Source organism: Balaenoptera borealis (genome assembly GCF_965194805.1).
Source record: "Balaenoptera borealis genome assembly, chromosome: 2".
NCBI classification, from domain to species: domain Eukaryota; kingdom Metazoa; phylum Chordata; class Mammalia; order Artiodactyla; family Balaenopteridae; genus Balaenoptera; species Balaenoptera borealis.
In genome coordinates, this window is record NC_138867.1 from 58331078 (window position 1) to 58357809 (window position 26732).

The window sequence follows — 26732 nt, forward strand, 5'->3', positions numbered from 1 at the left end:
CTGGGGATTTCATACTTCTTTTATTTTTAGTTGGTTTTTAAAGAGTGAGAAGAGGTAGCTGACTCAATGTTCTATATATACAGTCTTGCAAAACCACAGCTGAGGATATTAAATAATATTTTGACTTGGATAAACTGCCACTCTAAGTGAAGGTGTTTTCTTCACTAGACTTGCTACAGGTTGGAAGGGAAACTGCCCTTCAACAATGGCAAATGACACAGCCATCATGTCTGCAAGTCCAGAATGATTGATAGATTTTACCTCATCTATTCCCTCATCTGACACAGGTTGGAGACCAGTTTCATTATTACTACTTTCTAGAAGAAGAAATAAAATTATTTGCCAGCATGCTCAATGTGATGAATTGCTAAAACGAACGAAGTAACCCCTTTAGATTTCTCTTAATGTATCTCTCCATTTTCCTTCCAAAGGCCATTTGTTTATTAACATCTGCCCAGTGAAGAGACTTGCAATGCATATTTCAAACATCAGTTTAAAATGATTCTTCAGGTACGATGCCAGAAACTAATAGCCCCCCTTCACATTGCCTCTGTGATCTCCGGCATGTCCTTCCAAGCACCCTCCCCCTTTCCCCCTCCCTGCCCACGTGCATGCTGAATAGCAAGGATTTCTGGCTGGACTTATTGTTTGGGTCAAGTTCAGAGAGTGTTCTTGTGTTTCTTTCATCATCTAATAAAGATGAGGGGCGGAGGTCAGCGGAAGTACGTCTTGGAGATGAAGGGCAAATTGAGATCTTTGATTCAAAGACTGTGGCTCCATCACTTTCTCTTACATTGAAATGGTATTCATCCCACACTTCCTACTGCAAATCACTCTGGTACAACGTGACAATGCAGCAGATACACAAGGACTTTTCCCACATCACACTACAAACACAGACACCCTCTCCGGGGAACCTAAGAGAAACTTTTGGGCTTCCACTTCCCCTCCATTTGTTTGAAGGATCAAGAGAACACAGTTCCATTTTCAACAAAAATTAAAAAGGAAAATCATGAAAAGAGCCAACCTCCTTTTTTTTCTCTCTTAATATATTGTTGCATCCAGGGAAGAGGAAACAGTGAGCGCCACTGATACTGGGTCCCCAGAGACCCTGTAAGGGTCACTCCCCAGCTCTCAAATGAGCTCCTCTTCCTCCGCTTGCAGAGCAAGCTCCTAATGGGACTGGAAGTTACTCTTGGCTCAGGGCTGCTGTGCAAAAATGAAATGCCATGGGGCTTCAGGGAACCAGGCTGCGTGCGCACCTGGGTTTTTACAGGGAAGACAGTTTTTAGCTGTAAGGCTTTGGAGATTTGGATACGGAGATTTGAAAAACCCTGTTCCTGCCACCCTCCATAGGCCTGTAAGAACTGTGTGTTCCTTAAGGGCAGGGACAGACTCCTGCCACACATTTTTGTTTTTTATTTCTTCTTAAGGTACTGTCTGTGGTGCCATGGACCAATTCACTTTGGGATGCAAAATATGACAACATCTTGTTTATTCTGCAGTGTTGCAAAATAATGTGTGTACTGGATAAAATTTTCCAGATAACTGGACTGTCACCCTTTGAGAATTGAATAGTTTAAAATGAAAGTGGATTTGGAGTATGTTTAGTTAGTAAATATGGTAGAGAGGATGCACTGTTCTTTGACTGTGCAAATCCATTATCAAGAACATGTATTATTTTACTGGCTGGATCAGAGACGTCCCGAGGGCCTGGGGAGATGAAAAGGACTCTGAGCCTCACCTTACAGTCTTGGAGTTCTAGCCTCCTTCCCTTGGTTTACTGAGTTCTAACTCTGTGTCCCTTTCTCTTCACTGCTGCCATTTCTTCCCAGGATCCGTGTAATAAGGTTCACTGCTTTTTTCAGTCTTGACTATTTTCTTTTTCGCCAATCATAACCCAGAACAAAACTGAGAGAAACCAGATGGACTTACTTTTACATATATTACTTGGCAAACATGCTCTTGCCAATAGAGTAAAGATCATGGGTTTTATGATAGCTATCAAAATCTAATTCATCCTTTCTGTCATTATGTGAGGAGAGGGACTTTATATCAAGTGGCATTCTATTTTGTACTTAGAAAAATATGTGTTTATCTTGTTATTAAAATTAAAATTTGCTTTAAGCAGAACAAGTCGATTGGACCTCCAAAACAGATTTGGAACCATCCATTTCTAACTTCCTCTTTGCTACCTTTTAAATCCAGGCCAATATTATCTTCTACAGACTATTAAAACTGCCTCTTACGCAGACGTAGAGAATGGACTTGAGGACACGGGGAGGGGGAAGGGTAAGCTGGGAGGAAGTGAGACAGTGGCATGGACATATATACACTACCAAATGTAAAATAGATAGCTAGTGGGAAGCAGCCACATAGCACAGGGAGATGAGCTCGGTGCTTTGTGACCACCTAGAGGGGTGGGATAGGGAGGGTGGGAGGGAGGGAGATGCAAGAGGAAGGGGATATGGGGATATATGTATATGTATAGCTGATTCACTTTGTTATACAGCAGAAACTAACACATCATTGTAAAGCAATTATACTCCAATAAAGATGTTAAAAAAAAAAGAATTAAATGTAAGACCTGAAACCATGAAACTTCTAGAAGAAAACATAGGAATAAAGCTCTTTGACATGGGCAAAAAAAACTGCCTCCTAATGGTCTCCCAGCATCATCCTGGCTTCCTCCCAACCCACCGTTCACACGATAGTCAGATGAGTTTTAGAAAATGTAAATCTCATTATTTCACACCCACGCGCAGTGGCTTTCCGTGTCAGCCTCACCTTGCATCTCCCTCCCTCTCCTGCTGTGTTCTCCGCACCGTCCTTCTCTCCTTGGCCATGTTCCCGTAAATCACAGACCTTTGCAGATGCTGTCTGCTCTGCCTGAAATGCTCTTCCCTTTGTTTTCTCCACGGCTGGGTCTTTCCATCCTTCAGTTCTCAAATTAAATGTCACTCCCTGACCACTCTAATTAAAGTAGATATTCACTATTATTGTCTATCTACAGTAGAGGTGTGTGGATAGACATATGGGAGTGAACACAAAGTATGAAAATCTTTGTATCACATGCTAACACCCATCAGATAGCATCCACCATGGATGAACATTAAACAGTGAGACAGACAAGTGACCTTGCCAGTTGACTTCAGCTCTCTGTCAACAGCCACTCCAGTGCTGTAACAAAGAGCATATGAATGAAGTGGCCACAGTGGCAGAGATGGAGGCTACACATGAGCACAACAGCATGAATTGCATTTACCAAGGCTGATCTATTGCTGAATATCCAACATACCAGCAATGAAGACTGATGCTGAGCTTCCAATATGGCACCGTTGCTCAAGAAGACCAATTAGTCACTTGGTGAGAAGTTGACTATATCGAGTCCCTTTTGACTTGAAGAGCCAGTAGGTCTTTGCCTCAGGAATAGATGCATAGTACTTCAGATGTAGGCTTGCCCTTTCTGCGGGTAGGACCTCAGCCAGCACTACTCTGCAAGGGGTAGGCTTATGGAGTGTTTGTTCTATTGGCACAGAATCCTATATAATATCACATCAAACCATAGCATTCACATTACAGTAAATGAGGTGAGAGATGGGCCTATGACCACAGGATCTATTGGTCATATCAGATACACACCACCCAGAAGTGGCTAGCTCCCTAGAGCTCTTCTTGGAGGAAATGCTCCACAAGGATGGGGTGTCACCTTCCAGTGCATGCATTGAATCAAAGACTTTTATATGGTTCTATGTCCTCAACAGGAAGAACGCATGGGTCCAGGGATGAAGGCTGGAAGCAGGAGTGGCCCTACTTCCCTTCACTCATAGTGACATGCTGGGAGACTTAGTATTTCTCGTCCCTGTGGCACTGAGCTCTGCAGGATTAGCAATTCTCCTCCTCAAAGAGGGTACACTTCCACCTGGGGCATAGCAAGAGGACCATTGAATGATAAGCCATGTCTGTCGCCTGGGCACTTTTTAGTCCTTGCTTCCAGGGACCAGCAGATGAGGAAAGGAGTCACCATCTTGGCAGAGGTAAACGACCTGATCATCAGGAGAGAGTAAAGCTGTTGTCACACAAGGGGTCAGGGAAGAATACACGTGGAACCCACTTAGGGTTCTTTTGGTATTTCCTTCCCCACCTGTGACTGTAAATAAACAGGTACAGCAACTCCATTCTGAGAAGGACATCTGTCTTAGTCTGTTTGGGCACAGACTGAGTGGCTTACACAACAAACGTTGATTTCTCACAGTTCTGGAGGTCGGGAAGTCTGAGATCCAGACTTGTGAGCCAGCAGCTCCTGTGTCTGGTGAGGACCCTCCTCCTAGTTTGCAGATAGCCACCTTCTTGCTGTGTCCTTACATTGTAGAGAGAGAAGACTCTCATCTTAGCTATCCCATCATGGGGGTCCCATCCTCATGAATTTATCTAAACCTAATTATCTCCCAAGAGTCCTACCTCCAAATACCATCTCACTAGGGGTTAAGGCTTAAGGGGCGGGAGGGTGGGGAGGACAAAACCATTCGGTCCAGGGCAACATGATGACCAAGGCTCAGACCCTTTGGAGATGAGGGTCTGGGTCAAGTCACCTGGAAAGCCACTGAGCCTGGCAGAGAGGGATCTAGACAGGTAACGGAGGAAGGAGAAAATGAACATCAGTGTGTCTCCTAGACTAATTGCAGCGATGGGGCTGAAGTTTATCCACTACTCTCCCTTTTCTTAGTTTTCCCTCAGGGAGAGAGGCCCACTGGAATCCTGGAGAAGATATTCTGTGAGTGTATGTGAAGAAGTGGATTGGAGTGATGCAAAAGGTGGGCTGCGGCAGACGCAGAGATGAGTGACCCAGTCTCTCTTCAAAGCCGGCCTTGTGCGGAGCTGTGGGGAATGCAGTCAGCAGACACCTCCAGCCACCAGCTCCCTGACCCCCTCAGGGTCTGTCCCCGCTGCAGGGTCACACCTTCCTGAGGTCACACTCTTCCTGGGCAGCTCACATCTGGTGACTGAGCAAGGCAGGTGCGCAAAGGCCTGGACGTCTCTGCCCAGTGTGGCACAGCTCTGATGGGCAGACCTTGCCCCGGAGCTGCCCACCATGTTGGGTGAGGCTTGGTCGGGCATGCATTACAGTCTGGCTTCTCTTTGCTCAATCTTCTTTCCTCCCCCTTCTTTTCACTGGTACTGATCCCTAATAAACATCTTACACCCAAATCTGTCTCAGCATCTACTTCCAGAGAACCCAACCTGCTACAGGCTATATGCTCGGAGGGCAAAGGAGGAACTTGCTAACTAGGTAATTTGGAGCAAGTCATTTCACTCTCCTGACCCTCCATTTCCTCATCAGTAAAATGGAGATAGCAACCTTTGCCTCTCAGGGTTGCATGAGGCTTAAATGAGATCGAGTGTGTAAGTCACCTGGCACAGTGCTTGGCAAATAACAGCATATAACATTTAAAAGGGAAGCTTCCTGGGAAATGGACAGCTTCCCATGCCGACAGAGCTTTGCGAGTGCTCTGTTGAAGAGAGAGAGCTGAGCGTTCAGTTTTCTGGCCAATTCACTGATGGTAATAATGATGGCTACGTCTTACAAGGCGTACACTGTGAGCCCGGCACAGGAGTGTCTTCATATACTAACTCATTTAACCCACAAAACAATCTGGTGAGAAGGTGCTGTGCCAGGCCCCATTTTACAGATGAGGAGACTGAGGCACAGAGAGATGCTCACAAACTGGTCTCAGGTCCCAAAGACTGGAAGTGAGAGAGCTGGGCTTTGAATCCAGGAACCTGGCACCAGAATCTGTGCTCTTGCCCACGAGAACATATATTGTACAAAGAACTTGACGCAGAATAAAGTAATCCTGCCTCTAACCTCCCACTTCTCCATGACACCCTTCCAGAACTAATTTTTCTGAATAGGAGAGAAGAGCATGAGGAAGATGTCACCTGCCTGCTGATGAGCTGAAGTTCATTAATCCTTTTTGAAGCCTTGAGGGAGGGAGACATCACCCGTGTCTCCCTGGGGCCAAGACGCCCACCAGTAGGAAGTGCTCTGGCAGAGCGTCTGAGGGCAGGAGTAAGACGTTGACAGTAGCAGCTTTCTTGCAAAATTTCAGGTATTCACAAATAATTAACTCAGTTTTTTCAACACGTCTTTATTTGCTTAAATTAACAAAATATAGGTTACATGCTATTTTCAGGTAAACTGCTTTTTCACTGAATCAGAAAGCAATATTCACAACTTGGGTTGCTACACACTTCGAGTTTTATTTTTAAATAGCAAGCCAGAATTCTGTACAAAATCAACATTTGGTGTAATGTTGTCCAAATATGTGAAGGATTTTAAATGTTAGCTCTGTTACATTTTGTTCCAGCAAAGCAGACAAAGATCATAATTCAAAACACGATGTTAATATTTTATTAAACGCCCTCAGGGCTTAATAAATACAGTATGCACATTGGGCTGTCTCATGTAACTACTCATATACAAATATACCAGTTACCCTTCTGGGGTCATGGAAAGTCAGCCTCAGTCTCATGGCCAGTGGGGAGTCAAATTTTTAAAAAGAGAGAACGAGTTGAAAGGCAACAAGAGGGGGTAATCATAGGCTGGAATAAAAAGGATAACAGAAAAATATGCCAGTTGGCTGGGTCAGTTGGTTGGTTCAAAGACAGTGGTCAAAAGCCTGGAAAGCATTTGGTAGTGACCTATTTTCAGAGTGTCACAATGTGATGGATTTCATGCTATCTTGGTCCTGGGATTGCTGATGACCTTGGATGGTTTCATCCCTTAATTCTCTTGAGGATGGCCTCATGGCTTCTCTTTCAGACTTGCATTCTGGTTAATTAGCTCTAGGCAAGGTTGGCCAACCCTTCCCTTAGCTCTGCACTTAATGCACAGGGTGCCCATATAATTTATCACCCAAACTGGAACACTTTTGAGAGTTAAGGTGACACTCTTAGTAACTACCTGGGGACAACAGGTATAAACCCAGGTTGTCCCAGGCCAACCAGGATGTTGGTCACATACAAAACCAAGGTTTTAGCCTTGGTTCTCAGAAGGTCAATGCATATGAACCAGTGGGTTATATCTAATGAAGTCTCTCACATCCAGAGTCAAGAATGAAAAACAGGTTTTAGAATACATTCCATAACAATTTTTTATGACTTTTCCTAGACCCTTTTCTCTTCCTCCAAATGAAATTTTACTTGGAAGGCTAACATAAAACAGATGGAATTTGAGCAGCTCTGAGTGAAGTGGGGATGTGGGTTGAGAATTTTCCCTCCCCTAGCAGCTCTAGAAGGGCCTAAGAGGGGCCTCTTGCTTCTCAGCACACAATGTGGAAACCAGCATTCTAGACCATACTCTTTCCATCTCAACATTAACTTGTTCCTCAAACACTCCCACATGATTCGCTTTGGGTGGAAAAGTCTACAGCTTGCTACTCTAGATTTTCTAGTTCCTATTCCAGCTCAGCACACCCAGAACAAACTGGAAATCTGCAGCCTTTGTAGCAGGTCCTCAACACCTTGCTGCTGAAACAATGAATATGTAACAGGACCCTAGGAGGAGGCCTCACAGGACACTCTGCCAGCCCCAGAGTGATGTCATCAGAGGCACTGATGAACTGTATTAATAATAATGGGTGGAAGGCAAACTGCCCCTATGAAGATCTGGATGGGTTCTTGGCCCAGAGTCGTGCTGGTAACCGCAGAAAACCACACTCTTCCCTTCACCATCCCCTCTGCAGGTGCTCTGACCTTGGGGCACAGATGGCAGTAGCCAACCCAAGCAGCTTTGGCACGTTGTAGTGGTGGTGAGGCTGGACGAAGGAGCCTTAAGCAAGGCAGCGGGAGGAACGCATCAGGGATTGACAAAGTGCACGTGTGACTGATGAGAACTAGATGAGGCTGACGGCGAAGCACCTTGGCCAAGAGAAAAAGCCAGCATCCCACAGGCAGAGATGGGCCGGGTCGTCTAAAGAAATGTACTGGTAACTTTGGGAGGAGAAGAAGCAAATAATAAACAGTACCTAGCTCTACAAATACGAGTTGAAACTACCAAGGGACAGTTTTTACATAAACACAGACACAGTACCAGAGGGTCACTGCTTATGGTCAGTCACACATATGTGACATCCTGTCAGCACTGCTTTATTTGTCAGATGCCGGTGCCTAAGGGAAGCCTACCTGCGGGGCTCGACCCACCCTTTACAGTCACTACCACTCACTGGACTCGTGATTCACGCATCTAGGAAGAAATAATTAGTCACTATAGGCTGGCTATGTATTTTTAAACATTAAGTGACCATAAGCATCACAGGCATCATTTCTAGTACAAAAAGTGTGTGTTTATACAGTGTGTGTGTGTGTGTGTGTGCGTTTCCTCTCATGAGGCTCTTACAGAACATGTAAGAAGGCCTAAGTCAGCAGTATGATTTCAAGGTCTCCTGCTTTCTATCTTAATGAGTCTAAAGCCAGAAGCTGAAATATTTATGGAGTCCCTGGGAGGGGGTCTTGGGAGCCACTATTTTAGCCTAGTCAATCTTTCTCAACCCTGGCTGCACATAAGAATCATCTGGGGTAACTTGGAAAATAACCGGTGCTAGAGCTCCACTCTAGACCAATTAAATCGGTCAGGCCCCAGCATTGGCATGTTTTAAAAGGCTCCCTGAGATGATTCTAATGTTCAGGTAGCATTGAGAATACAGTCCAGAAACTCCTTTACTAGTGATTAGCTGATGGTTATTCTAATACTCTAAATAAGTTAGAGCTTAAATTTCAGGGAGAATTCCTCCCCCTCACCCCCAGCTCCAGCACTGAGGAGAAATCCACTGCTCATGGGGTGACAACTCTTCCTGCAGCTGCTTTATGGGGCATGAAGCCTCGAGCAAGGTCTCCAGGAGGGAGCTCTGCTCAGGACACGGGGTTAGCCTGCAGACGCTGAGCACCGTCGGACCATCTAAAAATATGCTCCAAATGCCACATCTGATGAACGTAGCAGAAGCCAAACGAGGCAGACCCAGGCAGGAATCTAAGTATTGCTGGGTTTTCCTTAGTCAAAATTCTTCTTATTCTCTTGAAATGTTATCTTACATCTGCAGCAACTACTTGAGAACATCCTCTTCAATAACTCACCCTCCTGTGTCCTTTCTGGCATTTTTTGATTATTTAATGAAGCAAATTTTAAAATATATACAACTACTAATATTTTCGTCTATCTGGAAAAATATTATACCTTTTACACATTCAACTAAAGAGTCATTAATAAGGTAACATGTCAAGCACCATATTTTTGCAACTAGAAAGAAATTTACCGTATTAGTCAATGGAAAATATAATTTCTAAAAGCACCTCAGCATCAGCTTACAGTTAGATGTCTAGAAGAATATGTACAGTTTATTACACTGGAGATCCATGAAATAACATTGAAGAAGACCTTGCATGTGTGTTAAAAATCAAGGGCCCAATGCATGACCTGAGAAGCATTTACATGACTGAGGACGCCCCTGCTCATTTAGTCTGAGCCATTTGTAAAGATTCGTGCCCTTCTCTGGTCTCCAGCAAATGAGAGCTCATGCGGAAAGCTGTACTTGCACAGCCTAGTGCTTATTTTCCAAGTGTAATTTTTCAACCGTCCACTTAGATCCCTAAAAGCACTGCTTGTTTTTCCATTTTCCTCTCCAGTAATTCTTTTAAACTCTCATCTCTGTGCTTGAAGTACAAGTAATCAGAAAAGGAGGGGCCCCGCCGAGCGCTCTGCAGGGCCCGGAGGCCGGGACACTCGTCTCTGCGGGCAAACTCTCTCTCCTGGCCGCCCTCGGGCCCGGGGCTGTCCCGGCTCTTCGGCTGGAGGTCCCCTGGCGGCGCGTCCCCCTCCGCCTGCGCGTCCGCCCTGGGGCCCGTTTCGGTCTTGGCGGACAGGTCCTGGGGCGCGCAGAGCGGCGGGCGGCGGTGGCCGAGGCCCGGGCTGTCCCGCTCCACGTCGTAGCAGTTGTCGTCGTCCTCCTCCTCGTGGCAGGAGCTGCCCCTGGCGCTCTCCCCGTCCGACTGGAAGGCCGGCCCCTTGGCGCGGCGCTTCTGGGACAGGTCGAAGGGCTCCTCCTGCTCCAGGCTCCTCAGGCCCCCCGCCGTCTGCGCCAGGGCAATTCTCCCCCTTCCAAAACCTGCTGGAGCAAAGGCACGTTCAGGCCCCGGGAAGCGTTCAGGTCGCTGGGTGGAACCCAGGGCCGGTTAGTGTAGCTTGCTTTTGCATTTTAGAAATAGATAAATCCCCAGGAAGGCTGTTGAGAGATGGGCCTTGTCACAGATGGAGTCTACATCGGTAGGACTCCTTTCAGGGGAATTTGGCAACATGCAAGAAAAGCTTTAAAAATAAGCACACCTTTGACTTAGCAGTTACACTACTGAGAATTTAAACTATGAAAATTGTCTGGCAGATGCACAAAATGTATATGTAAGGATGCTCATTACCACGCTTTTAATAGTGAGACTGTGAAAACAATGATCAATTTAACGATAGAGGTTTGTTTAAATAAATAATAGTACCTCCATACAATGAAGGTATTATGTGTGTTGAAGGTGCTTCTATGTGTAGAAGATGTAGAGACCTATTACTGACCATAAAAGGTATTCTCTATATACTTTAAGTAAAAGAAATATATATTTATCATATATATTATTTATCATATATATTAATAGTGTAGATTCTATTTTATATATCAAAAAATATCTGGAAGGACATATGCCAAAAATCTCAAAAATGATTAACTATGAGGTGATTTTTACATTTCCCTTTTCACTTCAAATATATTTCTTTTTATTTTAACAGTGAGCACATATTGTACCATAAGAAAAAAAATAAAACAAAGATATTTTCATCTTGAAAAACCCCCCAGATATTCCATTTGGGACCAAGGGGGCCACCCCATAACTGGGCCCCCTAAGCATAGACAGAGTAGGGAGGGCGCAGGAAGGTCCTCTGAGGAGCTCAAAAGCCCTTGTGTCCCACCACAAGGGTCCTTGCTGTTGGGCACAGTGATGTAAGAGGGTCTCATTTTTAGTCTCAGTTTGAAGGCCCTTGTAGGGATGGACTTTTCCGCGGCCAACAGGCATGTGGTAGGTCTCCACCTGATTTGATCTTGGAGCTGTCTGCCCATGGTAAGCCAGCAGCCAGGCCCTGAGGACCAGGCGGGGAGGACTGAAGAGAGGGATAGGAGGGAGGGGGCTGGGGTGCGGCCAGACCCTGCTGCACAGGCGGAAGCAGGCTTCTGGGGTGGGGATGCACAAAGAAAGCCGATGTCCAGTGCTGCCTGCTTTATGGTGGGGTCAGGCGGTGAAGCTGTCTGTAGCTTTAATCTCGTCAGGGGCACAGGGAGGATCTTTTTAATCTGGGTCTTGATTTTTGAGCCATTTCAAAACCTAGAGTGGAGAAATGCTAACACCTTTTGTAGTTGAAAACATTAAAATTGCTGAAAGTCTGTTAAAAACTTTCAAAGCAACTCTCTGATATACGGTGATGCTCTTGATTTTTCCAGAAGGATGATGGTCTTTAGGTGCCTGTTAGGATATGAGTATCCATATGGGGTAAGTCCTGGTGACCAAGTCAGGCTTTCAGATGGAGGACTGTCTCCTCATCACCTTCTATGTCTCTAGCCCTGGTGACTGAGCATACTTCACCTATTCTGGAAAAATCCAGGCCTAGCTTGGGAAGTAGTTCAGGCAACTAGAGATGCAAAGAATGATTCAGAAAAAGAACATTCTCAGCGAAATAAAGTGCTTTTGTTTTTTAACCAGAATTTTTTCAGGGCTTTTGTACAAACTCCAGGCCTTGTTTTATGATGATCACAGTTTCCTCTCAACCAAGAGTCACCATAAACTCAGTGGGCGTTTGAGAAATCTGAAAGCTACAATCATTTTGTTTCATGCTGGGTGTGCACGCGTGCATCCTATTCATGAATACGGGTGCCTAGTCGACCACCTCTTTTGTAAAGGGGTGGGAGAAGCAGCAAACATGAACAAACCACCCATGTTTTTACCCAGTGCAGTAAGCACTGGCTTGAGCCAGAAATTCTTGAGTTAGAATCTCAGTTCTGCCTTCAGACTTGCTGTTTGACCTTGAGCAGTTTATGTAACACCTCTTGGCCTTGGTCTCCATTTACATAAAATGAGAATAACACAGTCTACTTTGTGGAACATTGGGGATGAGCAATAATATCTAAGTGCATCACCCTGTGCTTGGATCATATGTGAATCAGAACATGTCAGCCAGTTAACATGATATTGTAAGTTACATATATGTGTGTCTTCTCTCCCCACACACAGACCTCCCAGAGGACGAATGAAGATGGTCTCATTCCCCTGGTATCTGCCATGGCATATAGCACACTGCATTGGACAGAGAGCATTTACTGCCCATTTATTGAAGGACAACCTACGAACCCAGTACATGTGGAACATAAACTCTTCACTGCTAAGGAAGCGACCGAGAACATGAAGGAGGCAGAAACTTTCATCAGTTCAGTTAGGACTCAGCTAGGGAGACTCAGTGCTCTGCCTATGGGCCAATCAGCCCTACCAAGCAGGAAAACTGTCCTTGCGAGTTTCTGGTTGTGAACAGATAGACGAGACCTAGCCTGCTACAAACACACTTCTGCTGACAGCAGAACTTGCAGACCTGCCCCTTAACAGCAGTGTGATAAAGAGGATACAATAAGGCTTTAGAGTCAGAAAGGTCTGTGTTCAAATTCTCGGTCTGCTACTTTTCAGTTGAGCAAGTTAATATTTCAAAGCCTCATAACAGAAGTTCCTCCAGCCTGGAGTTACTATAAAGATTCACAGAGACCAAGCACCTGCTGCAGGGTCTGGAACAAAGAACTAACAGTGGTAACGACTGGCATCATTATGATATTCTAATCTACTCCCTAAAATTCACTTTTACTTACTACCTTCAGATATCAGCTTTACGTTTGTTACAGTAACTCTGCCAACCTCCTCCTGCTACTCTGCTGTGGGCTTGAAAATTATGCTCCCTTTTATGACGGTAAGAATAACCCCCCAAAGTAAAGCTCCCTAAAGACAAGTTCAGCTCCCATTTGTTAACTCACGGGCCTGGAAGGGCGATTACCTTGAGAATGGAGGCCCCGCTCCATGACCCCATGCTTCACTTTCATGTGGCGTGTCAGGTTCCCCTTCAGGGTGAACTTGCTGGGGCAGTAGAGGCACTTGAAGGGTTTGCTGTCAGAGTGCAGGTGCATGTGGCCCATTAGGTTGTGCATCCGGTTGAATTCCTTCCCGCACAGCTGTGAAGACAGTGATGAAGAGAACACAGGTTACTCAAAGGCGGGGACCCTGCCCAGGTGACCACACCCAGGCCTGTGTGAGGATGGATGTGTTGCTACTTCGTTTGGATCTTGGCATTTTTAAGTTGCTTCCAAAGAAACTGTCCCCATGGAAGTCAAAGAGGGGCTGGATTGAGCCCAGGCTCAGAGGTGGAACAGGTAGGGATGGATTCATGAGATTTTATTCCTGTTGTATTGGGATTTTTAAACTCAAGGTAAAAATTGCAAAGCTATTAAAGCTTCTTTTGAACGCAACCTTTTGGAAAGGAGAAAAGCTGCTCTGAAAGCCATTGCTCAAAGTGTGCTTCACTTGAATGATAAGGATACGATGACTTGTTTAATATTTATGGAGCGTTTACAATATGGAAGGCACTGTCCCAAGTCTGCCATGGAATATCTCATTTAACCCACATCAGTCCTATGAGATGGGTGCTGTTCTCATCCCTATTTTACAGATGGACAAACTGAGGGATTAAGAGTAAAGACTGGCCAAGGCGCACAGCTGGAGCTGGGATAAGAAACTCAGGTCCTCAGACACCAGAGGCCACACCGTCAATCACCACATCCTACTGTGTCCCCCCAGTACAACTCTTCTGTTAGACTATCTCAGGCAATGCTTTTCTAATTTTTAAATTTGCTAACTTTGGGGATGGCTTTCAGAGTTAAAAGGAAGGAGTGTGTCTTTTCTCTGGGTAGAGATCTGAAGTACTGAAAATATCATCCTAGGTATACAAAAAGCAAACATATTTTATTCACTTTCTTAAAATTTCTATTTCCATCAAATTGCAAATACATGAAGGACCACAGCAGTGGTTCTCCAGCTCCTTTGGGAAGAACAGAACTGCCTTTTCAAAGGCAATGTGTGCAGATGCAGATGGTGTAAGACAGAAGCAGTTGTTCTGGGGTGCTTTCCTTTCTTTTCTTGCCCCCAAGCTTCAGCAGAGCAGGGTTTGGAAACTCCAGCCCTTCCTTGACTGTGCTGTGAGGAGTGCAAAGGAGGGTCCTGTGTCTGTGCTGGGACCAGAGCATTACGGGAGGCACATTCTCCTTCCCTTTTCCCTTCCCACCCTCAGAGGCCCATGTCATGAGGGTAGTGATATGAAGCAAGAGGTGCCCAGGGAGAGCATGCGGGGTACGGCATCCTCCGAAGCTGACACCGGTCTTCCTTTCTCACCGAGAGATGTTTTCAGGGCCATCGTGGAGGTTCTGGGTTGAACTTTTATTAATGAAGACAGTGTTTTCTTCAGGTGGCTATGGAGGTGAGAGCTGAGCTGAACTTGGAAGAATGGGTACACCTAACAACTGTGACCTTGGGAGATTAGCCTAAAAGAATGCGGGGCAGTAAGAGGAAGCCATCCTGGGATTACAGATTTGTCACAGATAATCCATGCATGGATAATAAACGGCTGGTTGTGTATTTTTAAATGATTCCTATTTGGGGGTTTTACGTACTTTTTCCCTTTTTACTTCCTTACTAGCGAGAATGAACTCAGCATACTGGTACCCCACACTGAGTATTCAGAGCACCCCTCACCACATTCATTTGGAAAAGGTGACCCAAGAGGGGAAAAGGTGAGAGAGTGGGTCTAATTTAGGGGAAAGTATGGATACTTGCTTTCTCTTTATTCTCAACCGAGACAATTTATAAAGATATATCAGCCTGTGGCTCAGTTTTGCCCATGTGTGAGAGTTCTGGTAGAGTTCTCTTCATTAGCTTAGTTTATCCAGTTCTCCATCCTGGCTAAGAAAAAAAAAATTTGTATCTAGAGCTTCTACATTAGGTATTTCCAGTCATGGGTCATTCCGGAAAAGATAGATCTCATTTGGTTTCATGGGACAGTCCTGATTACTTGGAGCAATGCTGCTGCTGGACTTGCTGAGCTGAACAGTCCTTCATTAGACTGCAGCATCCCTGAAGGCTCTGCCTGCCTTTCGGCTACAGTCCCTGCCTAGCACCAGGCTTGACACATGATAGTTCCTTAGTAAGTCTCTGTGGAGTGAGTGAAGGGGTGAGGCACATCGCAGCAGAAGATCTGAAAACAGCAAAAGCCACGGGTAGTTAAGCACAAGACATGTAGGTGGAGGGGAGATAGAGGTTGGAAGGTCAGTTAGGCCACTGCACTAGTCCAAGCCTGGATGGGTCTCATGGTCCTATAGGCCAGACGGAGAGAACTGAAGGAAGAAATGGGTGCCTTCTTCCTTCAGTGACTTCCGTGGAGGGTGATATTCCACTTTTAGCTATTCATCTGTGGTTGCTGAGGTATTAGAAGCTGGATTGGTCTGAAAGGGTTTTATAAAGGAGATGAAATTTTAGCCTAACCTTGAAGAATATGTGGAGTGTCTTTTGTTTTTGTTTTGACACAAGAATAAAGTCTCCTCATTAAATATTTTCAGACACTTCAATCAACCTTAAACTACAGGCACAGTAACTATGACTATTGTGATAATCATCCACTGCTTGCTTGTTGCTGCTGCAACTGCTGTAACTTTGGGGTTAGAGCAGATCCTGTAATTCACCTGCCTGAGGTCGCAGCTCCTGTCCCCCGTCACTCTACCTCCACCCAACACACATGTGCACACATAAAGAGGGCTACTGCTGGGTACTTTCCAGATTCTTCCTCAGCCTCAGAAAAGCAACCTTTTATGATCATCATAGCTGAGTGTGTGTTTTCTACTCTAATGCTTTTCTGGATCAATTCATTCAGTACTGAACTTCCTGGGACATTTTAGTGGTATATGGAGACATTAGGATGTTTTATCATTTTAATAAATGATGTTGTCTCCTGAAGTCAAGGCCTACAGCCTCAGGGAAGAAGATCCACTGTGGAACATGGCTGGTCAGCTATATTATCTGATGTGTGATTGGTAAAGAAGACTAATTTTGTTGCTGTTGATAAAATTTAATTTTTATATACCAGAGTTACCCTTCATGGTTTATGATAGCCTACCGATAGCCAATGGAGAGCTTTCCCAGGGCTAAGCAATAATGTGTCAACCCTGAAAGATGTTTAGGGCACTAAAAGGTGTCCTAGGTAGTATTCAGAAACATAAGAACTACCTTCCTCTTCTCTAAGGCCAACCCCAGTATCAAGCACAGGGCTACACACATAGTAACACTTAATGAATATCTAATTATATGGTTAGGAAATAAACAACCAAGTCAGGAAAAATATCACTTCCTTATGCAAAAATTTCACAAAGCAGCCATCACCAACTCTCTCTCATGCCCCCTTTAAAGCTATACACATTAGTTTGCAAACCAAAATCCTCAGTGGCAGAAGGATAGAAACAATTAACTCAGGACCTGAAGTACTTGGACATCACTCACATCTCAGCGGTTGGTACCCTTAGCTTCTTCCTCTCAGCCTCTGACCCTTCCACAAAGCCCTTTGGTCCTTATCCAGAACACCTGGCCTCTTCATCCTTCTCAGAGGATTGTCCTCACATAACTATACACAAATGTATGGATATATTTTGTGTCTGTGAAATTTGGAGAGGTCTCTCAGTCACCATCAGTGAAGAGGGGCCACAGAAGGAGGACTGGGACAATTAAAGATGGCACCCTCAGGTGGGGTTTGAGTGTGAGCACTAAGCAGAATCCTTGTAGTAGAGGAGAGGAGTAGACGGGAAGGAAGAAAAGTTGGGAGGGAGCATCAAAACTCTAGTTTCTTCTCCTGGGAAAAGCAGTCATCTACAAGGCCCCCTTTAATCATGAGACATGCGGCTAAGAGCTTGCCCAAGTCAAGACTTGCTGAATCACCTGCTGCCAAGGTCTGTGGAGATTAAAGGCAGGGTGGGTATTGGTACAGGAAGCTGCTGGAGTGATAAGGAGTCAGATTTCATCTTGCAGGTGGTCATCTCAACCAGTCCAGCCCGTTTGAACTCTCAGTTGCTCTAATGAGCAGTATTAGTGTGCTTCTGACATTAAATACCAGTTTTTCCACCAATACCCACTTTTATACCTACTTTTAAAGAGAGAGGTGGAAGTCTGTTGCTTACTTCCCTGGTGGCACAGTGGTTAAGAATATACCTGCCGGGCTTCCCTGGTGGCACAGTGGTTGAGAATCTGCCTGCCAATGCAGGGGACAGGGTTCGAGCCCTGGTCTGGGAAGATCCCACATGCTGCAGAGCAACTAGGCCCGTGAGCCACAACTACTGAGCCTGTGCGTTTGGAGCCTGTGCCCCGCAACAAGAGAGGCCGCGACAGTGAAAGGCCCGCGCACCGCGATTAAGAGTGGCCCCCGCTTGCCACAACTAGAGAAAGCCCTCGCATAGAAACGAAGACCCAACACAGCCAAAAAAAAATTTTTAAATAAATAAATAAATAAGTCAGGAGCTCAAAAAAAAAAAAGAGTTAAGATCTCTAATATGTAATAAGGTCATAAGATAGGCAAATTAAATATATTTAAAAAAAAAAGATTATACCTGCCAATGCAGGGGACATGGGATCGAGCCCTGGTCTGGGAAGATCCCACATGCCGTGGAGCAACTAAGCCCGTGTGCCACAACTGCTGAGCTGTGCTCTAGAGCTCACGAGCCACAACTACTGAGCCCGTGCGCCACAACTACTGAAGCCCCTGCGCCTAGAGCCTGTGCTCTGCAACAAGAGAAGCCACCGCAATGAGAAGTCCACGCACTGCAACGAAGAGTAGCCCCTGCTCGCCGCAACTAAAGAAAGCCCACACACAGCAACGAAGACCCAACGCAGCCAAAAATAAATACATAAATAGAGAGAGAGAGATGGACCTCAAAATGTAATAGAAAATTGGAACAAATGTTTTGGACTGTCCTTTAAAAATGGGTTGCATGGATCATTAGGCTTTGAGATGGCAGAGCAGAGAGGCAGTGGGGAGACCCCAGAAGGATACAGAACTTGCTCCATTTTCTCTTCTGTAAAATGTTGATGATAATCTTAGTTTCCCATGAAGGTTTTTTTTTTTTAATAAATTTATTTATTTTATTTATTTATTTTTGGCTGCGTTGGGTCTTCGTTGCTGCACGCGGGCTTTCTCTAGTTTCAGTGAGAGGGGGCTACTCTTCGTTGCGGTGCACGGGCTTCTCACTGCAGTGGCTTCTCTTGTTGCGGAGCATGGGCTCTAGGCATGCGGGCTTCAGTAGTTGTGGCTCATGGGCTCTAGAGCGCAGGCTCTGTAGTTGTGGCGCATAGGCTTAGTTGCTCCGCAGCATGTAGGATCTTCTTGGACCAGGGCTCCATCCCGTGTCCCCTGCACTGGCAGACGGATTCTTAACCACTGAGCCACCAGGGAAGCCCCTCCTATGAAGGTTTTTGATTCAGGTAAAGGGATTGGCAAATAGTAAGAGCTCAATAAATATTAGCTCTTATTACTATCATTATCATGTACATTTTACATTCTAGAAATGGCAAGTTCTTTGTGGATAAGGGTACTGTCTTTTTAAACCAAATTATGCGGAAGGAATATTAAGGAAGGACCTCAATATTAAGGTATTCAGTAAATACCTCCCAGGTTACTTGAGGCATAAGAGAAATGGAAGCAGGTGTGGCTGACGCAGCCCAGGTAATGTGGATGGAAAGAGAAGATTCATCCTAGATTGCAGGCTTTGGGGAGCCTATTATCTGGCTCTCTGATCCTCTGTCAGCCCTTTAAACAGCTGGCAGAGGCCCTGTCCCTTATCTTCATAGAAGCTCCTAATTCTGGCCTCCTGACGCCCCTTCCCTCCCGGGTCCAGGCAACTTCCTGTGAGTCCCAGAGACAGCACTGACAGCCAGAGTCACAGAGAAGTCTCTGTGCACAGAGGCAGAGTGATGGCAGTGGGCAACCACTGGGCTGGGGCCAGAGGCCCACAAAGCCAGAAAGAGGCACGCTACTGAGACTGCGATGCACCAGGAAGCCTGTGTTTCCCTATTCTGAGAGGAAAGGTCAAAGAGCTGCAGCCTGCAGCCTCGGAGAATGGCCTCTGCTAAACTGCCCTTCCCTTACATCCTTCTCTCTCTCTCTCTTTTAATAAGAAGGGTGTTCCTTTCCTCAAAGGGAGAGAGAGGGAGGGAGGGAGAGAGAGACTGTAAACTGTCCAAAAGGACCGTGAGAAAACAGGAAGCTTTGAAAAGTACAAGAGAAAGCAAGATGAAATCTATTTGCAGGCGGGCCCCTGGGGACATGCGGGGCATTGTTAAGCAGGCAGTTCATACAGCTATATCCTTCCTTCTGCTGAGGAGGGCTTTGCTGCCAAAAGGCTGCTATCTGGTCACTGCCTTAACCCCCTCAATGCCAGCCTGAGAACCCTGATCCCAAGCACTGGGCCCCTACAAGTCCCCACTGGGTTTCTCCCCTGATGGAGCATCCAAGAGCTGGAGGGGGGAGATGGAGCCAATTTGGCAGAGGCGGTGGGGACCCTTTTCAGGGAGACCTCATCCTTTTCTATCTGTTCTTGCCTCAGCCTTCAGCCCTCTGCTTCGGGCCAGGCTGCAGATGACCTGGTGATTCATAACATAGGCAGCTCCCGGCTTCACCCATCTCAAAGGAGAATTTGTCCCGGAAATTCTGGATGACTACTTTTCCTGGACAGGTTTCCCAAAGACAGCAGCTGGTTCTTTGCTATTATGGAGTGTGGCTGCTACGAGGATAGCATCCAAATCAACCCCTGCGTGCTTACGCAGGATCTGGGAAGCATATTTCTGAAACATGGCTTAAGTCTACAGGCACAGGTCTCTGGAGAAACTCCAGCTGGCTCCAAGAAGCAAGCAGTCCAGAAGTCGAGCCAATAGCAAAAGAACCCAGAAGGGCAGTAATTTTTTTATAAGAAAAAAAAAAACAGAAACCTTTCCTCTCCTCGAATTTTCCATCCTATTGTTAATGCCTAATCCCGCAGTAAACGAATGTTTCTGTTTGCTGTGGACAGCTGTTTCCACTGAGCCAGGGCCAGAGAGAACCAGTTCATGTGGCCACAGCGGGAGGGATTTATGTTAGGAAGAATTTTTAGTGGTGAGAATCCCAGGAAATTAGAATCTGTTACTTAAAGACTCTCCCTTTTTTTTTTTTTTGGCAAGTTTTGGGGTAAAGGAGATGGAGTCAACTCTTGGAATATGGCTGGAGAAAGGTCTGCCTCTTTTTTCCAGCCATGTCAGTCACATAAATGGAATAACCCTTCCCTGTTACCGCAATACAGCTCGGGTTTAGTTGTCTGGGCCTGTTCTCCAGCATCACCGTGTAGCCAGCCATCCACTCCTCTCTGAGGGCTGTGAATTGCATGGTGATGAGCAAATGGCCCTCTATTCCTCTCCCAACTCTCAGACCCCAGGATCCCCTACCCAGGGCCAGATTTCCAAGAATACAGCACAACATGAGTAAGAAGCAAAGTCCACAGGACACCATCTGGAGATGGCCTATCCCACAGTGGGATCTGGAGCTAGTTTATAAATACACAGGGCCCCATTACATAATCTGTAAATTCAGACATGCTCTGAAATTCCTTTGAAATGAAGAAGGGTGATGGTATGAAGAGGACACCAAGCAGGTGGCACTTTGCAGGGAGATGGGGACAAAGAGAGGAAGAACCTGGCAGTATGTTCTGGCACTCGCCAGGGGACAGAGGGCTCCTGATCGAGGTGATTGACACCTGTTCTTATTTCAGGAATGTCTAAGAATGGAGAGGGGCCACCTAAGTTTGAAAAACATACTTTAACATCCAGTTCTTTTTGTTCAAATGATACATACTGCCTTCTAGGTAGCCTCTGACCTCCTGTGGTCTCCTGAGAGAAACTGCTCCTCAGGAGGAAGTGACCTTTGCAGATGACCAGTCCAATTCCTGTGCCAGGCCCAACTCCCACTGGAGAGTTAAACTGTATTCTATCACAGCTGGCATTTCACGCTACAAGCGCCTCTCTTATGGGGTTTGATGGTGTGACCAGATATCTGGAGCCTTATCCACCCTCAAGGAGACGTCAGATTGAGTTTCTGAACTGTGTAGTTGACCAGCAGACACCCTTTGAACCATGTGTGGTGTGCTATCATTGGGGTGAAGGGAGGCCTGTCATCACTGGGCCCGTCATGTCTCATCATGTCCGGTCTCTATGCACTGGTACCAGAGAGAACCCTCTAAATCCTCAAGGACCACTTGGTCCAAGATCCTCCAGGCCCCTCTGAGGCCCTTGAGGTAGAGAAACAGGACTGCCTCTGTGCCCCCAAATCACACACAGCTGGCAAGCCCTTCTCCTGCATTGGCTCTGCCCTGATGTATCCCTCTGTTTCAGAGATGTTTTCTGCCTGGTTTAACCACTACTGCTGGCCCTGAATTGGTGAGGTGGAGAAGGGAGTCGGCTGGGCTGGATGGACGTGGATTTTTAGGGGACTACAAGCTATGCAATGGCTCCTGAATATTTTAACGACTTTATGTGCCCCGCCACCAGCTGATAAAAATACAGTTCATGCTCGAAGCCCAAGAGTAAACTCAACACAAGGAATGAAGAGGGGCGATGAGCCCCTGATGGCACCTCTACTGTAGGAGACAGTAAACCCCCGGCAGGCGGGAACAGCTTTGTTAAAAGTGAAGTGTTCAAGGGACTCAGTGAGGCGGAAGGGAAACCAAAGGCGTGTCTAAAGGGAGACAGAAGAGCTGGCCTGTGGAGTCCACAGGGTCCCGCAGTCAGGTCTGGCTTGACGGGTGTGTGGCCTGTGTGGTCACACGAGGCCCTGAACTCAGAAGTGTCCCGGGTTTGGTGTTACGCTCTGCTTTCATCGTCTTGAAATTCTGAATAGCATCTGAACAAGGGGGCCCCGTGTTCATTTTCCACCAGGCCCTGCGAATTATGTACACCATCCTGCATGCAGCTGCCTCCGCCTTCAGCTCAGATCACTCAAGATGGACATAAGTTGACTTTCAAACCACTGGGAACTTGAAGGAAAGGAGGGGAAACACAGTAGGTGGCAGGAAAAGGGCTGGAGGGAGACCCCTCCCTCCCCCACCTCCGGAGAATGCCCACACAGGTCTAGGGAAGCTCTGGCTCCTGACCCCTCTCACCCCGTCCAGGAGTGGCCAGCACAGGAAAGAAGTCAGCTTCACAGGGGGTTCCTTCAAGTGGGGGGACATGCTGCTGAGGGATTAAGGCAGGAACAGCCCCTGGAAGCAGGGAACCCTACTCCAGAAACAGGGGTTGACAAAGAATATCATTTGGACCCCATCAGACACGCAGGACAGAGAGAAGGCAAATCCGTTTCAAACAGAAAGGCTCTAACGATATCTGAACGTGGTGATTTCCCTCTGCTTCCCCCTCAGCCCTCTCCTCGTGACTGAGGTGTCACTTGCCAGTACCTTCCTTGAGTTAAACTGCCCAATCCTGAGCAAGCTTCCTTCTCATCTTAGAAGTGGAGAAGAGAAACAATGTGGGGGGAGGGGAGCCAGCCTGGGAAGCCTGAGCATTTCTGCGTCATACCCGTCAGTGCCTTGGGCTTTACAAATCTCCAGCTCACACTTTACCTTAGCGCATGAAATAAAAACCCCACCAAGTTAATGTGACACAGAGATTGTAACGAAGACGCTCCATCATATTCAGTAATAAACGAGAAGCACTTCAGCTGACCTTGCACCCAGTTGTTCCTCGGCCGACGCAAGCATCTCTGAGGTCACCTGAGGGACTAGCCTTGGAATCTCTTCCATCCCCTCCGGGAGACCTGCCCCTCAAATTACAGTGCTCAGTCCAAGTGTCAGGAGGGCAGGAGCGGGGGCAGTGGGAAGGGAAGGGGACAGGGCTGGAAGCTTCTCTGACTCCTCTCTGTGTTCTACTCATTGGCTTGTAAGGGGAAGAGGGCTACACCTGACTGCTGCTTTCTAGAGCACCAGCTCTCACACCACCTTCATCCTTTAACGACCTCATTCGCCAAATGGGCCTTCCACCCTCAGCACTCCCTGTACTGGCTGTCTCCACGCCCTGTGCACTGATTCCGCCGCGAGACCCACAGGGCAGCTCCTAGGGCTCAGTTGAGCACAGCTGCGGCGGAGAGAGGCACAGAGCAGCAGACAGGCCTGGGCTTGGCCGCAGACCTACTCTGAGCCGCAGAGGTTCCTCTGATGAGACTGAATAGAAGGTTCCCTGGAGATTCTTCCTGCGCATTTGCACAGCCCTCTGAGCCCTCCCTCTCCACGCTCCTCCCGGGCAGCCGCCCACCTTGCATTTGAAGGGCTTCACGTCCGAGTGGACGATCATGTGCGCCTTAAGGGTCTGTTTCTGCACAAAGCTCTTGTAGCACAGGTGACACTGGTAGGCGCGGATGTTGGTGTGGATCAGCACGTGTCTCTTCATGTTGGCCAGCAGCGTGAACTCCCGCCCGCAGATCCCGCACTTGTGCTCCTTCACGCCCTGGAAGGGGGCAAGAGGTGAAAGAACCGTGGTTAGCAGGTAACAGACTTTCATCAGGACAGCGGTCTTTGCTTTTCTCTCTGCCACATAAATCCACGAAGGATTTGGTGAAAGATGTTGAGTTCCAAATGGTGTGGCTGTAGCCTTGTTAAACTACTATTTTCTTGAAAAGTGTTGATTACGTAATCCTTTTTTTCTTCTAAAAACCATAAACTAGCCAGACTGTTAGAGGAAGAGAAAGCTACTGCTTTTGTTGTTCCTGCTGCTGCTGGGGTTAATTCTATGGTAACAGTTCTCAGGGATTAATAAGATTTTGGTAAGAGCACCATGGAATGAATGGTATGTGAAATGAGTCTAATCCGGCTTTCATGATAATGAAAAAACAAAGCCCCCTAAACTGATAATATCATTTCCCATATGAAAACCAATGTTCTCTTGAGTTCTCATTAATGGACTTGAAAATCCAAGAAGAACAACTCACATCCACACTGCAAAAAATTCCAACTCGATAATCGCCACTTGAGATGGTCCCCTGGGCTCCCACGGGCCACAGTGGCCTCTATGTGATTCGGCTGTGGAGCCTCCTCCAAGCCGGCTTCTGTCCGACAGAGCAATTTGGCAGAGGACAGCTTTCTGAATTAGAAAACGGGAAAGAAGAAGATTTTCTAGTTCCCTTGCTGTTTGTGAAGTGTTTTAATACTTAAGCATCAATGCCCTCAACTGAAAGCATTTCTAGGGACTCACGGCGTGAGTAGAGCATTACCTAATCCTGACTAACCAGTGCTTCTCTGAAACGGCTGTTACAAAAAATCTTGACCCAGAATGACTTTTTGGAAGGACCCAGAACCGTGGTATTAAAACTAAGGTTATTACAGGTTTAGAACAAGTCATTTGGCTAACAACTGTATCTTATAAAACCCACATGGCCTGATATTCATAGTGACCTAAGGCAGGAGGGGTTCCAAGGTTCCCTCTGCCTATATTTTCATTTCTTTAATTTGGGACATGGTAAGAGAGTACCACTCCTCAGTTTAGGTGAGCCCATGGCACTAAAGGGTGAGTTTGGGTCTCTGCCCAGCTGTTTACTGGCTACATAACCTTAAATGAGTCCCGCAGCCTTTCCTGGTGAAGGCTTCCTCATCTCAAGTTGAAGTGCTGGGACATGAGACCCCGGGGGCTCTTTCTAACTGGAATACTGTCTAGTCTAGATGATTGCAGATGAGTATGGATTTATGCTAATGAAGAGATCTAAATTTTAATGTCCTCCTAAGAAGATGAATTTTTAAAATGTGTTGCATATTCAAACAGTGAGTTTAAAAGTATTAAATTAATAAAAACTATTTTCTTGATGGGTTTAAAATTTACTTCAGTATCTTTCTTCTCAAGATTGTCCCTATACTTGGTTATGATCTAGTTAGTACCTACTTATCACTGTTTTTGGAATTCTCTAAAGAGAATTCTGTGAACAAAGTAAAATTCACATGTGGGCTGGCCTAGACCTCAAGTAAATGAGAGACTGGACACAGCTTTAGGAACAAAGGGAGCTGCTGTGTCTTTAATAAGATCAATGAAATCTCAGAGAGGGGACCTGCGGAGCTGCTGGGTGAAGGGAAGGAGGGAGTAGTCTTGATAGTTGTGTTCAAGCGCTCAGGTGCTAGAGACAGAGATGCTGGGTGACTTCCCCATGGCTTGGTGTCTTCATCTGCAAATCTGGAGTAACGATACCCATAGGTAGCTCTTACAGTTGTTGAAGAGGATTAAATGAGAAGTAGAGTACCTGGCACTTAGCAAGTGCTCAGTAAATGCTACCTCTCACTGTTTCCTGACTCCTTTAATTAAAATGCATTTTGCTTCCTAATTCAAACAAGACCTATTTCAGATACCAGGCTGTTTTCTCCATTTTGAGTTCATTTTCTACCATCTTACAGAATTTTTATCTGTTCTAAAATGCATCTCTGATTCCTTTTCCACACATGTAGGAGTCCCTGAAATTAGCACATGGCCCCCCTGCTGGCTGACTCTCAGTTCAGGCTCTTTGTTGACGGCTCCTGCACTAGGCGGGCACCTCCTCTCTGGATGCATCTCAGGTGCCTTTTGCAGGGCAGCTGTTTGTGCAGAGCCCACAAGGCAGTCACGCATTTTGCCCATATTTGGTCCTAACCTATCAAATGAAACCCACAATGCCAGAGCAGAAATATTATCTTGGCTGAGCAAAGTCCTCCACTGACCTTTCAGAATGAAAGAATGTTTTAGAAACTCTGGCTTGCTAGAAGTCTCTTCTGCCAAGAAAACCATTTGAGGTCAAGGGTGTGAGAGTAGAGGTCAGTGGGGCAAACTTCCCCTCTTGGAAGCTCAAAGCAGACCCAAGTTAGCTTAGCTGGGTAAGATTTCAAGAATGCACTGGGGCCTTGTTTTAGTTCATCCTGAATGACTCCAGGGCTTTGTTTGCAAACTAGGCTGAACTTAGACACACGGGCCTATATTTCTCCTTGAAGACCTGAGGCTGGGGAAGGTAAAACCAAACCCAACAGAGAAGAATGCTCTCTCATGCCTCCTATAATACAAACCATAGAGCACTGCCACCAACTAGGCAGCTCAATGGGGGAAGCACAGACCCCGCCAGACCCAGGCCAGGTCTGCTGCCCTCAAAGCCACCTGCAAATGAAGCAGTTGAGGCAGAAAATAAAGCAAAAGGTAGCCACAGCTTTAGCAGAAAAAGACCAAGAGAATTTTCTAGAGTTTTCTAGAAGGCTCCGATTAGTGTATCCCAGGCACAAAGCTGGTCTTGGGTAGATAGGGACTGATGCACCCTCATGCTAGCGCCCCGGATGAAGTTTCCACAAATAAAATTTTAGGGATTCTGGGAGGTGAAGAAGCAACAGCCCAAGCAGCAGCTGCTTCCTTCATCTTTCCGCACCCTCCTCTCCAAACTGCATTCTTTCTTTCTAGGACGGTCTGAGACTCCAGAAGTCGAGATGCGAAAGGGCTTGATGGCTAGTCTCCTCACTCTCCCCCATTTCAAGGTGAGGAAGAAGAACGTCTGGGCTCAGGTAAGGGATGCCTCC

The 26732-nt window shown here is 46.3% G+C and overlaps 2 protein-coding genes across 25 annotated transcripts in view; one reads left to right on the forward strand and one right to left on the reverse strand.

Annotated features, from left to right (window-relative positions):
* Positions 1-4976: 4976 nt before the first annotated feature.
* ZNF366 (zinc finger protein 366) overlaps positions 4977-26732 on the reverse strand; it is a 70774-nt gene continuing 49018 nt past the window's right edge. The window contains exons 3-5 of the mRNA XM_082373508.1: positions 23476-23667; positions 13121-13295; positions 4977-10160 (exon numbers count right to left, since the gene is read on the reverse strand). Coding sequence (XP_082229634.1) covers positions 9637-10160; positions 13121-13295; positions 23476-23667 — 891 coding nt within the window. The 3' untranslated portion in view covers positions 4977-9636. The remainder of the gene's footprint in view (positions 10161-13120; positions 13296-23475; positions 23668-26732) is intronic.
* Positions 23568-26732, forward strand: part of LOC309619267 (uncharacterized protein) — a 59315-nt gene continuing 56150 nt past the window's right edge. For 12 of the 24 annotated variants that reach the window (XR_014238836.1, XR_014238837.1, XR_014238838.1 and 9 more), the window contains exons 1-2: positions 23568-23706; positions 26617-26717. The gene's annotated coding sequence lies outside the window, so the exon portion shown is untranslated. The other 12 variants (XR_014238846.1, XR_014238847.1, XR_014238850.1 and 9 more) reach the window with 8 other exon arrangements.